Source organism: Bubalus kerabau, chromosome X (genome assembly GCF_029407905.1).
Source record: "Bubalus kerabau isolate K-KA32 ecotype Philippines breed swamp buffalo chromosome X, PCC_UOA_SB_1v2, whole genome shotgun sequence".
Lineage (NCBI taxonomy): Eukaryota > Metazoa > Chordata > Mammalia > Artiodactyla > Bovidae > Bubalus > Bubalus kerabau.
In genome coordinates, this window is record NC_073647.1 from 12,154,303 (window position 1) to 12,171,509 (window position 17,207).

The 17,207-nt window shown below is 36.4% G+C and overlaps 1 protein-coding gene across 12 annotated transcripts in view; it reads left to right on the plus strand.

Moving 5' to 3' along the window:
- The window catches only part of STAG2 (STAG2 cohesin complex component), a 130,670-nt gene that overhangs the window by 34,601 nt on the left and 78,862 nt on the right, over positions 1–17,207 (plus strand). For all 12 annotated transcript variants that reach the window (XM_055564022.1, XM_055564016.1, XM_055564017.1 and 9 more), the window contains one exon: positions 14,151–14,294. In XM_055564022.1, the coding sequence (XP_055419997.1) occupies positions 14,251–14,294 (44 nt within the window). In that variant the 5' untranslated portion in view covers positions 14,151–14,250. The remainder of the gene's footprint in view (positions 1–14,150; positions 14,295–17,207) is intronic.

Below are 17,207 nucleotides of genomic sequence, written 5' to 3' on the forward strand. Positions count from 1 at the left end.
TTGTGGATGTAAGCTAATTATCCATTCACCAGTTGAAGACATTTGGGTTGCTTTCTACCTTTGGGGGATTACAAATAAAGCTACCTAATTTTATAGTTTAAGGTTTTTACATTTGAATCTAGGATTCATTTTGAGTCAATTTTTGTATATGTGCAAGTATGGATTAAGAAACTTTTTTGGCATATGGATATGCAGTCGTTCAGACAGTCTTTCTTTGTTGAAATGCCTTGTTATCTCTGTCAAAAACTGTGTGACCCTAGTGTGTGACTCTATTTCAGGTCACTATTCTGTTGATCTGTCATAATCACCATTTACAATGTCTTGATTACTGTAGCTTTATGGTAGGCCTTGCTATAGTGTATAGTGTGAGTCTTCCGAATTTGTTCTTTTTCAAAAATTGCTTTGGCTGTTCTGATTCTTTTACTTTTTCACCTAAGAATCAGTTTGTTGATTTTGGAGGCAGGGAAAGCTTTGCTGGGATTTTGATTAGACATTTTAAAATGTTATTTTGGTATAATTAATACTAGATTCATTGGAAGTTGCAAAAATAGGAGAGAGGTCCCATGTATCCTTCATTCATTTTCCACTGGTGAAACATCTTGCATAACTCCAGTACAATAGCAAGACCAGAAATGGACATTGGTACAATCCACAGTTTATTCAGATTTTACAAGTTATATGTGTGCTTTTTTGTAAGATTGTTTTTGTGTGTTTATAATTCTAAGCAAATTAACACACGTATTTGTTGTTTAGTCGTTCAGTCACTCAGCTGTGTCTGACTCTTTGTGCAACCCCATGGACTGCAGCACGCCAGGCTTCCCTGTCCTTCACCATCTCCCAGAGCTTGCTCAAACTCATATCCATTGAGTCTGTGATGCCATCCAACCATCTCATCCTCTTATCCCCTTCTCCTGCCTTCAAACTTTTCCCAGCATCAGGGTCTTTTCCAATGAGTTGGCTCTTCACATCAGGTGGCCAAAGTATTGGAACTTCAGCTTCAGCATGACTCCTTCTGGTGAATAATCAGGGTTGATTTCCTTTAGGATTGACTGGTTTGTGACCACCACCATGAAGATACAGATCTGTTCCATCATCACAAAGATCCCTCATACTACTTACTTTCCTGCTCCCTCACCTCCTAATCCCTGTCAGCATTAATCTGTTCTCCGTAATTTTGTCATTTTTGGAGACTGTTCCATAAATGGAAATCATGCAATATGTACAGTTGAAATTGACTCTCCCCCACACCCCACTCAAAATACCCTTGGGATTCATCCAAGTTGTTACATCCCAACACTTAATTCCTTTCTATTGCTGAGCCATATTTCATGGTTTGAATATACCACAGTTTTTTTTTAATAACCATTAGTGAATGGATTAAGGATATTTGGGTTTGTATTAGTTTGCTTGGGCTGCCATTACAAAGCACCACAAACTGCGTGGTTTAAACAACAAATTTATTGTTTCACAGTTCTGGAGGCTAGAAATCCAAGATCAAAGTATCAGTCAAATTGGTTCCCCCTGGAGGCAATGAGAGAGAATACATTTCATACCTCTTCCCTAGCTTCTGGTGGTTTGCTGGAAATCTTTAGGTTTTCTTGGTTTATAGAAGCATCACCCGGATCGCCACCTTCATCTTTCTATGAGGTTTTCACTTTGTATGTTTGTCTTCAAGTTTCCCCTTTTATAAGAATACCAGTCATACTGGATTAGAGCTCATCCTGAGGACCTCATTTTAAATTGATAACTTTTGTAGAGACTAAGTAAGGTCATTTATCAAGGCACTGGGGGTTAGGACTTGAAAATAGGAGTTTGGGGAGGACGCAATTCAACCTATAACAGAGTTATTTTCAATTTTTAGCTATTACAAATAAAGCTGTACATGTTTATTCATGTACATTTGTGTACATGTTTTTGTGTGGACGTAGATTTTCATTTCTTGGGATAAATGCTCAGAAGTTTGCTGATTTTTATGGGAAATGCGTGTGTGGTTTTAATTAATGTTTTTATTGATACAATTTACATATAACATTGAGTAAGTTTAAGGTATATAGTGTGCCAATTTGATACATTTATATTGCAAATATGATTATCATATTTAGCTACTATATTATCATAGTAGCTTTAGCTAACACTTCAATTTTGTCACATAATTATCATTTATTTTTTGTGGTGAACTATTTGGTTTTTAGAAGAAATTGCCAAACTCCTTACCAGAGTAAAGAGGTAGCTGAGACTAGCTTGCATTGTTCAACTGAGTACTTCAAATTTTTTTTAAAGCTAGTATTTCTTTGTTTTGCCATAAAGATACAAACTTTAGTTCCTTTTTACTGTATAAATAGACAAAAAATTGTCAAAATGCAGTATTCTAAGTATCAGTTGTCAGTGTTTTCTGTTTTTTTTGTTTGTTTTTTTTCAGTTATGTCTTAATTTATAAAACTGCATTTTGAAAGCTATCATTAGTTAGGTTGTATAGTATGCTTGTTCAGTAGAAAGGAGTTCTCAAGTGATTGGTAAAATCTTATGAATATTTGATATAAGAGAAACTTGCTTGATAAAAGGATTTAAATACATTTTTTATTGTGATTTAAAAAAACATAAAATTTACCATCTTAACCATTTTTAGATGGACAGTTTAGCAGTGTAAAGTAAATTGACATTACTATGAAACTAGTCTCCAGACCTTTTTCATCGTGCAATTCTGAAACTCTAGGCTGCAGTCTATGGGGTTGTGAAGAGTCGGACACGACTGAGTGACTCCCCTTTCACTTTTCACTTTCATGCATTGGAGAAGGAAATGGCAACCCACTCCAGTGTTCTTGCCTGGAGAGTCCCAGGGAGGGGGGAGCCTGGCGGGCTGCCTGTCTGTGGGGTCGCACAGAGTCGGACACGACTGAAGCGACTTAGCAGCAGCAGCATACCCATTAAACAAAACTTCCCTCCTCCCTGCCCCTCCCCAAAGAAAAACCTAGTAACCACCATTCTACTTTCTGTTTCTGTGAATTTGATACTTTAGGTACCTCATGTAAGTAGGATCATACATACTTGTCTTTTTGTGACTAACTGGCTTTTTTAATTTACAATAATGTCTTGAACGTTCATGTACATTGTAGCATGTGACAGGAGTTCCTTTTTTGTTAAGGATGAATAATATTCCATTGTATGTATTTGCCATATTTGTTTATTTATTCAGTTGTTGATGGACATGTGGGATGCTTCCACTTCTTGGCTATTGTGAATTTCCTGCTATGAATATGGGTGTGCAAATATCTTTTGACGACCCAACTTTCAAATATTTGGTATATACGTGCTTGGGAGTAAGAGATTTGCTGAAGTATATGGCCGTTCTATTTAAAAAATTTAGAGGTACCTCTGTATTTTCCATAGTAGTTGCACAATTCTATAATCCTACCAACAGTGCACAAGTGTTCAATTTTTTCCCACATCATTGCAGGCACTTATTATGTCTTTTTTTTTTTTTTTTTATTCAAGCCATCCTAGAACATGTGAAGTGGTATTTCATTGTAGTTTTGATTTGGTTTCAATTCAGATCCTTTGTCTGTTTTTAAAATTTGTGTTACTTGATTTTTTTGTTGAGTTCCAGAAATTCTTTGTGTATTCTGGGTGTTGACCTCGTATCAGATATGATTTGCAAATATTTTCTCTCATTCTGTAGGTTACCTTTTTACTCTGTTGATTGTGTCCTTTCATGTGTAAATGTTCTGACGTAGTCTCATTTGTCTGTTTGTGCTTTTGGTGTCATATCTAAGAAATCATTGCCAAGTCCAGTGTTATGACGCTTTTCCCCTATGTTCTATTCTAGGAGTTTTATAGTTTTAGGTCTTACATTTAGATCTTTAATCCATTTTGAATTAATTTTTGTATACGGTGTGAGATATGAATGATCCATCTGCATCCTTTTGTGTGTGGATATCCAGTTTTCACAGCACCATTTTATGAAGCGAAACCCCATGGAATGGTCGTGGCACCCTTGTCAGAAGTCATTTGAGTGTGTATTCAAGGGTTTATTTCTGGCCTCTTGCATCTATTTCATTCGTCTGTATATCTGTCTTTATGCCAGTATTTCTACCTTTGTGATAAGTTTTGAAGTCAGGAAGTGTGTTTCCTCCAAGGTTGTTTTCTTTTTCCCTAAACTCTTTTTGTTTTTTGGAGTCCCTTGAATTTTTCTATGTCTACCCAAAAAGACTTGGGATTTTGATAGGGATTGTTTGAATCTGTATATTGTTTTGGGTAGTATGGGCATCTTAATATTAAGTCTTCTAATCACTAAACATAGAGTATCTTTCCATTTTCTTGTGTTACTTAAAGCTTTAATTTCATTCAGCAATGTTTTATAAATTTCAGTGTTTAAGTTCCCCACATCATTGGTAGGTTTGTTCCTAAGTCTTCATTTTGGTGCTATTGTAAATGGAATAGTTCTCCTTTTTGGATTGTTCATTTTTGGTGTGTAGAAGGACAGCTGACTTGTGTGTATTGGCTTTATGTCCTGCAACTTTGCTGAATTTGTTTATTCTAACAGTTTTTTTTGGTGGTGGGATGAAATCTTTAGAATTTTCTACATGTGAGACTGTTTCATCCATGAACAGATAATTTTGCTTCTTTCTTTCTAATATGGATGGGTTATATTTCTTTTTCTTGCCTAATTGGTTTGGATTGGACTTCCGGTACCATGTTGAATAGAAGTGGAGAGAGAGGCCATCATTGCCTTGTTCCTGATCTTACAGGAAAAGCTTTTAGTCTTTTACCATTATAGCTGCAGGCTTTTCATAAGTATTCTTTATTATATTATTTGAGGTTATTATTATTGTTGTTTAGTTGCTAAGTTGGAGAAGGCAGTGGCACCCCACTCCAGTACTCTTGCCTGGAAAATCCCATGGACGGAGGAGCCTGGTGGGCTACAGTCCATGGGGTCGCTAAGAGTCAGACACGACTGACTGACTTCACTTTCACTTTTCGCTTTCATGCATTGGAGAAGGAAATGGCAACCCACTCCAGCGTTCTTGCCTGGAGAGTCCCAGGGATGGGGGAGCCTTGGTGGGCTGCCATCTATGCGGCCGCACCGAGTCGGACACGACTGAAGCGACTTAGCAGCAGCAGTAGCAGTAGCAGTTGCTAAGTTGTCTCCGACTCTTTTGTGATGCCATGAACTGTAGCCCACTGGGCTCCTCTGTCCATGGGATTATGTTGAGGTACCTTTCTTCACTGTCTAGTTTGTTGAGTGTTTTTATCATGAAAAGATGTTGAATCTTACCAAATACTTTCTCTATATCAGTTGAGATGATCATGAGGGGTTTTTGCTCTTCATTCTGTTAATATGGTACATTACAGTGCTTGATATTCATGTGCTGAACCAGGCTTGTATTTTGGGAATAAATCCTACTGTGGTCATGGTGTCTATTACTTTTAATGTGCTATTGAATTTGGCTTGCGAATATTTTGTTGATGATTTTTGTGTTGGTGTTCATCAGGGATATTGGTCTGCCATTTTTTGTAGCATCTTTATTTGGCTTAGATTTAATTTTTAAAAAGTAGTTTACATGTTTTAATCTTCATTTAGGAAAGCTTAAGTTTAGAAATAATTAAAATAATTTTGGAGTACAATATATGTGTGACTCTCCCATCATTGTCATTGTGTAGAATTAGCAACCTTTTAGATTTGAAATGGGAAGTACCTATACTATGTTTATAAACTTTAGTGTGAAAACATTTGATTTCTGAACTTTAATATGAATATAATTCAAGCCTATGAATTATATGCTGTGGATATTCGTAGGGAAGGTTAGTGGTTTATATCAAGTGGATGCTAATGTTAGATGTTTTAATAAGGTGTTACCTAATGAGAAGTGTTCAGTTCAGTCGCTCAGTTGTGTCCAACTCTTTGTGACCCCATGAATCACAGCATGCCAGGCCTCCCTGTCCATCATCAACTCCCAGAGTGTACCCAAACTCATGTCCATTGAGTCGGTGATGCCATCCAGCCATCTCATCCTCTGTCACCCCCATCTCCTCCCACCCCCAATCCCTCCCAGCATCAGAGTCTTTTCCAATGAGTCACCTCTTCGCATGAGGTGGCCAAAGTACTGGAGTTTCAGCCTCAGCATTAGTGCTTCCAGTGAACACCCGGGCTGATCTCCTTCAGAATGGACTGGTTGGATCTCCTTGCAGTCCAAGGGACTCTCAAGAGTCTTCTCCAACACCACAGTTCAAAAGCATCAATTCTTCGGCACTCCGCTTTCTTCACAGTCCAACACTCACATCCATACATGACCACTGGAAAAACCATAGCCTTGACTAGATGAACCTTTGTTGGCAAAGTAATGTCTCTGCTTTTGAATATGCTGTCTAGGTTGGTCATAACTTTCCTTCCAAGGAGTAAGTTTCTTTTAATTTCATGGCTGCAGTCACCATCTGCAGTGATTTTGGAGCCCAGAAAAATAAAGTCTGACACTGTTTCCACTGTTTCCCCATCTACTTCCCATGAAGTGATGGGACCGGATGCCATGATCTTCGTTTTCTGAATGTTGAGCTTTAAGCCAACTTTTTCACTCTCCTTTTTCACCTTCATCAAAAGGCTCTTTAGTTCCTCTTCACTTTCTGCCATAAGGGTGGTGTCATCTGCATATCTGAGGTTATTAATATTTCTCCCGGCAATCTTGATTCCAGCTTGTGCTTCTTCCAGCCCAGCGTTTCTCATGATGTACTCTGCATATAAGTTAAATAAGCAGGGTGACAATATACAGCCTTGATGTACTCCTTTTCCTATTTGGAACCAGCCTGTTGTTCCATGTCCAGTTCTAACTGTTGCTTCCTGACCTGCATATAGGTTTCTCAAGAGGCAGGTCAGGTGGTCTGGTATTCCCAACTCTTTCAGAATTTTCCACAGTTTATTGTTACACACTGTCAAAGGCTATGGCATAGTCAATAAAGCAGAAATAGATGTTTTTCTGGAACTCTCTTGCTTTTTCAATGTCCCAGCGGATGTTGGCAATTTGATCTCTGGTTCCTCTGCGTTTTCTAAAACCATCTTGAACATCTGGAAGTTCACGGTTCACGTACTGCTGAAGCCAGGCTTGCAGATTTCAAAAATGAGAAGTGTAAGGGACAAGAAATATTAAATATGTAGCATATATATAATGTTTGTGATAATAATAAAATGAACCAAAAATACTGTGCTTGGTAGTGGTGGTGGTTTAGTCGCTAAGTCGTGTCCGACCCTTACGACCCCATGGACTATAGCCCTCCAGGCTCCGTCCATGGGATTCTCCAGGCAAGAATACTGGAGTTGGTTGCCATTTCCTTCTCCAGGGGATCTTCCTGACTCAGGAATCGAACCCAGGTCTCCTGCATTGCAGGCAGATGCTTTACCGACTGAGCTAAAAGGGAAGCCTCTTACCTTGTAGCTTGGTAGTAGTAACTGCAATTCTGAATTTTAAGATTAAATTTCCCACTGTTCTCTATAAATTGATTTATTTTACACTATATGCTTTATTAACTGAACTGTATCTAAGTTACAGTTGTATCTCCATTTCATGTGGATTATTAATAAATACTCAAGATTTCATTTAGATATGTTTTAGTGCCTTGAATAAATGTGAAAGTTCTTGATGTAACTAGAGAGCATATGAAATCAAAATGTGAATTTCCCTCAAAATCTGGGTGGGATTATCTTGTCTTCATCTACTTTGTTTTGACATCTGCTATTGCTTGAAATATGTCAGTGAGCCAGTAGTGCCCACTATGAAGTGGATTTGATGGTAATACTACATGGTGTTTATATCATGCTGCATGCCATTTACAAGTGTTAACACATGAAATTAGCTGGTTGTTGTAAATTTGATTTTCAGATCTAGACACTCATTTATACCAGTTAATTTTGTCTCACCTCTGAAACGTTGAAGGCCACTCCACCCTCTAGTAATTGCTGCTGTTTACTCATGGTGACTTAACATACAGAAAGTTATGTCAGTGGGGCACATATTTTAAATTAGTGCAGAAAGCGATAAATCCTGGTATTAATATTCAGGTATAAGTGTGATGAAGAGTGAACATTGACAATACTTTAAAAAGTGATTCATGGTCTAGCTGTTGACCTTACAGCCTGAGGTATGATTTTTAAGGTGACAGTATTTGATAAAACAAATATTTTACCTGTTTTGATATCTATTTTGTGATAGGGCCAGATACTGTCTAGTCAACTGCAGCTGGTTAGGCAAATTGGGGAATTAGCAGTCTTGGAGTTAGAAAGCTGCTATGTGTCACTATATCAGGTATGATATGGTATTCGGTGTCTAGCAGCAGTCATTGCAAGTATGGAGACAGATGAGAGGAGGACGGTATTGTGGCATTTAGATGAGGGCAAGCAGAGAGAGAGAGACACAGACTTTTTTAGGTTGGTTCAGAGCAGGATTCCAGTTCCTGGGATGGAGCTGGTAGATACAGGAAGAACTAGGCAGAGTATTGATCCTTGGATGACTCAGTCACAGGGTACGACTGAGTACAGAGTGATAGAGTAGTGGGTCTGCAGGAATAAGGTAGAAGCCTTTTCTCATCCCCCTCCCCTCCCCCCTACCATGGTCGCACTCGTGTATTGTGAAGTTAACCATGGTGTGCTAAATTTCTACAGAAATCAGAACTGATGGTCAAGAACTGGGGCAAGCTGACTAGATTGGGCCAGGTGATACCAATTGTGGTTAGGATTTGAGTCACATTTGCAAAGTATTGGGGAATGTGGGTAGACAAGGAAATAAGATTGCTGAGCATCTACTATCATACATTTAAAAATAGGAGGGGAACAGGTGGATGTTTCCAGTTCTGTCTGGCTTAGTTTCTGGCAGTGTATATTCTGGCAGTGTATAGTGATGCCAGATCTGTGTAGACTGTGCCCCAGCTTGCTCCTTCCCCTCTTCCTGAAAGTAAAAGTTGTTTTTGAAGTGTTGTGGCGTTAGATGTGTTCACTTTGTCCACTTAGTTATTTTAAAGTTTCTGTTTTTTTTTTTTTTTTTTTTTTTTTACTTTTGGTCTTCCCTTCATTCTATATATTACTTTTTAAATTCGTAAGGGGAGATATGTGACCTTTCCTATAGTTAGGAAATGTAGACAGGATTATTAATTCCCTTATGTATTTTGATTTCTTCTAGTCATACCTTCTCCAGATTACCTATTCCTGCTCTGGAACAGGTGCAACAATTCGAAATTTTTTTAGAACTCCTAAATATATTTGCAAATGATAATATGTGGTAGGTGTAATATGAGTATGCTATCAAGAAACATTTAGGTTAAAATCGTGTTGCTGGTCTGAGTATACATGATCATTGCTTGATTGTCATTCTCAGAAAGCTATTAGTAGAAATTGTGGCCCTGACGGTAAAGAATCCCCCTACAATGCAGGAGATGAAGGTTCGATTGCTGAGTCGGGAAGATCCTCTAGAGAAGGGAATGGCTACCTGCTCAAGTATTCTGGCGTGGAATTTCCTTGGACAGAGGAGCCTGGCAGGCTACAGTCCATGGGGTCACAAAGAGTTGGATATGGCTGAGCATGCACAGATTTATATGCAAGGAGATAAACAGAGGGAAGAAAAACATCTTTTTGAGCAAGGAGAAATCTTTTTTAAAGCTTATTATCATCAAAGGGGCAATAGTAGATTTTGTCTTTGAAGGTAGGTATTTATGTCTAATTTAATTTTTTGGTGAGCTTTTCATTTCTTGCCCTATGTATTCAGTGTTGCCATGTATCATTTAACATGAGGAATGATAGTGATTTTCCTGTTTTGATTAAACATACTACTCCAGGAACTAGTCTCCAGCCTTTCACAATCTCATTCTAAAAGACAGACTTCTTTCTGCTATCTCCCAAGAAAAGTAGATAAGCCAATAAAAGGAACATACCTTTGGGTTTTGTCTGGAATTCATATAAAAGTTTCTGTTCTCTGCTAATCTTGAATAGGTGAACATAATAAAGATAATTTTATTATAGAAGTCAGGATTTCTTATAGATGCTTAACTTTATAACATTATGTACCTGAAATATGATTAAATCAGGTTTTAGCAACAGAGATAGTTTTGTAGTTCCTCAGATAGTTCAGATATTAAGAGAAGACATTGAGAAATAAATTTCCACCCTCATAGTTGACTTTTTTTTCTTACTAACAATAACATCATAGTTAAAAATTTTAAATTATCCACATTTTCACCACTCTGATACATCAGCTGTTTTCCTTTGTGTTGTTTTTTGGTTAATATTGTATCCTAATACAAGACTTATAAGTTGTCAAAGTTGCTGCACAGTCATAAGTAGTTTCAGTGTATAAATATTAATTACATTCTTGTACTATAAGTTAGTTCATGGCCGGACATTTACCCTATTTTTAAGTGTTTGTATTATAATGATGGTGGCATTTAGAAGGGTATATACATTTCCAAGATGTGATCCTTATAGATAGAAGAATGTAATAACCCTTTTGGGCGAGTGTTAGTAAAGGGGATAGTGTGTGGTACATGTGCTGAATTTGCCAGCTTTTAGCAGTTGGTTCTGCATTTTCATGGAGAGAATTAACACACCAGCTACTTTCAGTGCTGCCTCCACTCCCCAGTAACATGTGGATTCTGAGGGACCTTGTTAGTGATGACTTTGTTTTGTAGCTTTTATTTTCTATCTTGAGACCCCTTGGGATTGAATTAAAGGAACTTTGAAAAACAATCATTATTTTATAAAAAGAAATCAGAATTACTTTAAGGTTTTTAAACAATATCAAAGAAAAGCAGATTTTTTGTATTTTTTTACTTTTTCAGCAATGGGTGGGTAGTTTTAATCATTTAAGTCATTATTTGGAGTTAGGATGCAAGTATACTTATATATTTAATATATATTTGTGTCTATGTGCTAGAGTAGTAGCCTCTATCCAACAGGTTTTCAGAAGTGGAAAAAGAAGAAAGTTTTTGTTATTGAATTAATTAACCTAAACACAATTTAATATTGATAATTTGAAAAGTATAGTGATCAAATTTCAGCTTTTAGATCTCTGTTTATATCAAAAGCAGTACTACTGAAAGCGTTTACTTGAATTTAACATATAGAATAAAAACATATATATATAATCACCCATTATTTTTTCACCTAGTAATTATATATGAATATACTCAATAAATCTTTAATGATAGTGTATTATGCACTTGAGGCTAAGGAAGTGGTTTTACTTTAAAGTATATTACTCAACCTATCAACAAATGTGTTTGCTTAGGTTTCAGTAAGAAGCAGCAAAATCTAGTTGTTATTGGTTGTATTTTTTTCCCAAAAGGAAAATAGTGATTAAGAGTTAAAGCAAATTTCATTTCTATGCTTTATCCTCCAAAGCTGTTAGAATGTTAACTCTCTTATAGTAGTTACAGAGAATTGGTACAAATACTGAAAATCTCACGAGTTTTTCTTTGACATTAGGTGAGAGCTCCACCTTGTGATCTTTGAGCATATTTCTTAAAAATTAATAACCTACATACAGTAGGCCTAGAATGTTGTGGTGAGTTTGACTATTAAACTTACACTTTTATTTGAGCTTTATGTATTCTTAAAATTTCTGGATTCCCAATTTAGGTCAAATGGCATTAAGTACATGTAAAGACTTTGTGAATTTTTAATGAAAATCTTTGAGGGAGGCAAATTGTACTTATATATAGCTATAAACGTTTAAAATAAAAAGGGAAAAATTCTAAGTTCTTCTTGCAGATAAAGTTTATATTCTTGAAAGAAAAGTAAAAGCTCAGGATACATGGACTTTAATATTATGTTTAATAGTAAGTGGCAATAGGTGCTTTGTCTTACTGTTACAGGTAGTTCCATAAGGGCAAGGATCATTGATCCCCTGTTCATCACTGTACACCTAGTGATCACCATTACATTTGACACATGGTAGATACTTTTACTTGGATGGATGGATTTTTTAATATTTAGAAACTTTAAAAAGCAGGTGTTTCACTGGGATAGAGAGTTGGCTAGTTTAATAGTTTTTTTCTAAACCTATTAGACCATGGGAAAATGCTTCTTTTTAAAATACAGATACCTTGTCTGGGAGATTTACATCTTTATAAATTCTGTTTTTCTTTTGTGTTTGCTTTGGTTTCTAATTACCAAATATGTGTTAGTATCGCCCTACTTTGAGCAAAATAATTTGACCTGGCAAGACTTCTTATACACTAGAAATTAATTTTGTGTTATTTAGAGGAATATAGTATATCATACAATACCTGTTTTATTTAGTGAAGTGAAAGTGTTAGTCGCTAAGTCGTGGTCTGACTCTTTGTGATCCCATGTTCTGTAGCCCACCAAGGCTCCTCTGTCCATGGGATTTCCCAGGCCAGAATACTGGAGTGGGTAGCCATTCTCTTCTTGAGGGGATCTTCCTGACCCAGGGATTGAACCTGGGTCTCCTGCATTGCAGGCAGATTCTTTGCCATCTGAGCCACCAGGGAAGCCTGTTTTATTTAATGCTGTCTGCTTTTCAGAGCTGAGTCATTCTTTATGTCCCTTGGGAGCATACATTTATGAACTGTCTTTAAAGTCTGCTTAAAAACTGTGTATTAATATTTAGGGAATGCACGGAGTTTGGTTTTATAAAGTGTTCAAACGAAGGGGTGGGGGCAGGTAGGGAAACAGACACAGCAAGTCTTTATTTCCATTTTGCCATCTAGATGATGTGTTGATTAGAACTGATTAACTCTATACCTCTCCAACTCACTAAATAAAAATCAAAATAGTTCTCTTTTTTTAAAATAGTTTTCTTTCTAAAATAAGTTGGGGGCTTCCCTGGTGGCTCAGTCAGTGGTAAAGAATCCACCTATCAATGCAGGACATGGGTTTGGTCCTTGGTCTGGGAAGATCCCATATGACACAGAGCAACTGAGCCCACATGCTGCAAATACTGAAATCCATGTACCTAGAGCCCGTGCTCTGTAACAAGAGAAGCTACTGCAATGAGAAGCTCGTGCATTGCAACTAGAGAGTAGCTCCTGCTTGCTGCAACTAGAGAAGAAAGCCATGCATCAATGAAGACCCAGCACAGCTCAAAATAAATAAAATAATAAAATAAGTTGGGATTTTTAGGAGGCTGGAGTGTATCCTACATGTGATGATGAGTCTCAACTCTGATATACAATTACATATTAGTAGCCATTTATGATGTGTTTTAGAGATTTAAAATTAATGGAAAAATTGATCAGTTTCAATTTAGAGCATTCATGAGACGAACTTCTCATCACTATGTGGTATTTGAAGATTTATTAATTATTTGATATGTTTAGTCTTTAGGTGGCCACCAAGTAAAAGATTCACTTGGAAATAAAAGCATAAAGTTTTAAAACAAAGTTATACATAAGATTAAGAGCTTCAGACCCAGCCTATTTTCTCTTTTATAGGCTTTTCATTTGCTTTTTTAGATCACCCTCTTACTGAGAAATTGCATCTTCCTATGGCCAGGCTTAGTTTGGTCACAAATGTATTCATCTGTTGTTCATATGACATTACTGGTATTTAAATTGATTATAAGTTCCTTGAAGGAATAGATCAATCTGGGCTAACATTTTTTTCCGTTTTCCTGTTAAATGCAGGTGGTATTATCATGAAGTAGTTAGTTATTAAAAAACAGGCTTTGGATCTCTTTTTTTTTTCTGTGATAGAAGAATCTGTTTTTAAAATGTTTCAAAATTATATCTTAGATTTTTAAAATTAGCTCCTTTTAACTATACATCATAAGCAAAAGCTAGAGAATTTTTAGGCATTTTGTATTACGGTTGAAACTTGTCATAAAGATTTTACAATGAGTAAAAGTCACGTTGTGTTTCTAGTTAGGGCATCTGTCTTTTTTAAGCCATACTAGAGAATTATAACAAATTCTAAAAAATAATTGTAATAGAAGCTTCTTTCTTTGTATTTGTTGTTACTGTTGTGGGGCTACAACAGTTGCAACAAATCCATATCTAGAAAAAGCAGTCAAATGCAAAGGATAGAAATCCTTATTTACTAAAACACTTTAGCAGACACTTGGAAATTTAGTTTTTGGGTATATACCCTTCCCAACATTTTTGGTGTGTTTATAATAAATATGGCATTTCTTATACCCCACCCCCCATCCTTTTTAAAGGAATTGTCTGCCTTAGAAGAAAGAAGCAAATCATCATTTTACCCACATAAATATATGACTACATTTCTGACATTGGGGCGTTACAGAAGATGATAAAGAAATGATAGCAGCTCCAGAAATACCAACTGATTTTAATCTACTTCAGTAAGTATATTATGATAATTTCTAAATACATGTTTTTTCCACAAAATGGGAACTGTATTAACTTCAGTTAAAGTTACTTCTGCTTGAGAAGATACAGTGTTTCAGTATAAGATAGCATGCATACTTTGAAATAGTTTATACCAGTGCTTACTGGATTCTGTAATAGTAATTCCATGCCTTTTTTTGTAGTGTGCTTATTTTGTAATTTAGATACTGGAGAATTTATTATTTTTGCTGTTCAGTTCTTCGAGTCCATACTTGGTTTTACAATAACAACTGTTTTGAAGGGGGTGTCATGAAATTCTTACATGTTCTCATTAGTAAGGAATATATACCATGCAATAGCATTTAGGATGTAATGTCAGATTGTCAGATTTCTGTTTAAAATCAAGTGACAGACTGAAACAGATGTAGGAGGTTAAGACATGCTCTCCTTTTTTTTCCAAAAACAAATTACATGCTCATTGGTTCATAAAGTGATTTCAACATAGGTATTTTCTTTACCCTTGTCTTAAAAGCTGCCTATATGCCTTCCTCAACTTTTATTCTCATTACTCTTTAGTGTTTCATGTAGGAAAGAATTTGAGCTACTATTTGCAGTAGTGATTTAAATTCTAAGCTCCAGTTTCATGAGATGCCTAAGTGAAGAGTGAACCTTTAAACTGCTTGTAGACCCTATTATCTTTATACACACATATACCACACTATGTTTGCTATTAGGATCTTTAAAAGACTTGATTTTAAAACAGATCCTGGTTGCTAAAAATTTTGAAAACGACAGATATCCTCATATATATTGGTGTCTGGTGTCTGCTTTTGATATTTTATAGATTTTCATTTAAAAAGTAATTTTATCATTTTCAGACTGTTGAGTCTACTAGGATATTTATTACCAGTATTTCAAAGCATGTTTTTTAATATGATTTTAGTCCCAGTTTATATCGACTCTTCTTAGTTTCTTGAAGAAAGCTTCTTGTTTTTCTTTTAGTTTCTTTGAGGGAGGATATGGGATAATCTTAAAAAAATTAATTTTTGTTTTGACTATTATAATATTATCTTATGAAGTTTCTTGAATGTGTTAATACAGTAGAGATAATTTTAAAAGTTTTTGTTATAGAGTATTGACTATTAGACTATCTTGAGTAATTAGGACCTGAAATAGGATAATCAGTTCAGTTCAGTTGCTCAGTCGTGTCTGACTCTTTGCGACCCCGTAGACTGCAGCATGCCAGGCTTCCTTGTCCTTCACCAACTCCCGGAGCTTGCTCAAACTCATGTCCATCGAGTTGGTGATGCCATCCAACCATCTCATCCCCTGTCGTCTCCTCCTGCCTTCAATCTTGCCCAGCATCAGGGTCTTTTCCAATGAGTCAGTTTTTCGCATCAGGTGGAAATAGGATAATAGATAAGAGGAAATTGCTATTGTGGAGGTAAGCTAGGCAGTATTTGATTGGGTATGTGAGGTTGGGGCAGGGTAAAGAGAAAGGAGTGGAAGATTCATTCCTGTGACAGATGACTAATTGAAGTGTCAGACCACTAAAAGGTTAACCCAGTATACTCTGTGAACATATTAGCATATTGTAATTTCACCTAGGATAGATTTTTGTTGTTGTTTTGATCTTAAAAACAAAGGGAAGCGAAAGAGAAAGACAGACTCAGAAGAATATTTCTTCTCTGGTTTGGGATTTTTTAGACTGTCACCCTGATTACTCCAGTTTTCTTCAGAAGGTTTTCCAGTTAGTAATTAAACCTGTAGTGGCTCATTCTTTTAGTTGGGATAGCCTGGAGATGAGAATTAAGAGTGTAATTGAGCCATTGATTACTCTTTGGTCATTGGAATATTGGCAAAGACTAGTGATTGCTGACTTGGAGCATTTGCTGAGCTTTCTAAGGGAGCTAGTGTCCCACAAATGTCTTAGGGAAGAAAAAAATATTACACACCAGGATGTTTAAAAACATTTTCGATTTTTTTTTTTTTTTGCAAAGCCATTTAGGCATGTGGGAAGATTATTGATGACAGCAGTCTTAAGATGTAAGAGGTGTGAGTTTCAGGGTTAATGTTAAGTAGTCATTCAGGTTTTGGTGCATTAACTATGGGAAATGGTGTTTATTACAGGCTATTTTCCTCGCAGCATTGTAGGACATAGTTAGGATTGCCAGTATCTTCAATACATTGCTTACATAACTTTGTAGGTAAGTGCTATAAATAGTAATTTTTTACCCTGCTAACACCTTAGCCATTATTTTACATTTATTAAAAGTATTCCTAACTCACAGCCTCTGGACAACTGGTTATTATAGCAATAAAAATGGAAATAGAAGAAGTTTAATTAGAGAAGACTAGCTTTAGAAATCAGAGAAGGCAATGGCACCCCACTCCAGTACTCTTGCCTGGAAAATCCCATGGACGGAGGAGCCTGGTAGGCTGTGGTCCATGGGGTCACGAAGAGTCAGACACAACTGAGCGACTTCACTTTGACTTTTCACTTTCATGCATTGGAGAAGGAAATGGCAACCCACTCCAGTGTTCTTTCCTGGAGAATCCCAGGGACGGGGGAGCCTGGTGGGCTGCCATCTATGGGGTCGCACAGAGTCGGACACAACTGAAGTGACTTAGCAGCAGCAGCAGCTTTAGAAATATAGCCTTTCACTTGAATTCTATTTATTTTAAAAACAAAACTGATAATAGTTTTACACATTGAAAATGGTACAACTTTTATCTTTTATGTGTTTTTCAATTCTAAAAGCCTTTGTGAGTGACCCAGATACCAAGTATGCCTTGCTTTAAGCATTTAAGGGTGGGTATGTTACTACTATTTAGATAGATGGACCCAGTTTTACATATATAGGAAGCATCACCCATGTATATTTAAATTGATTTACTTCCATTATCCCTTGGTCTTCCCTCGTAGC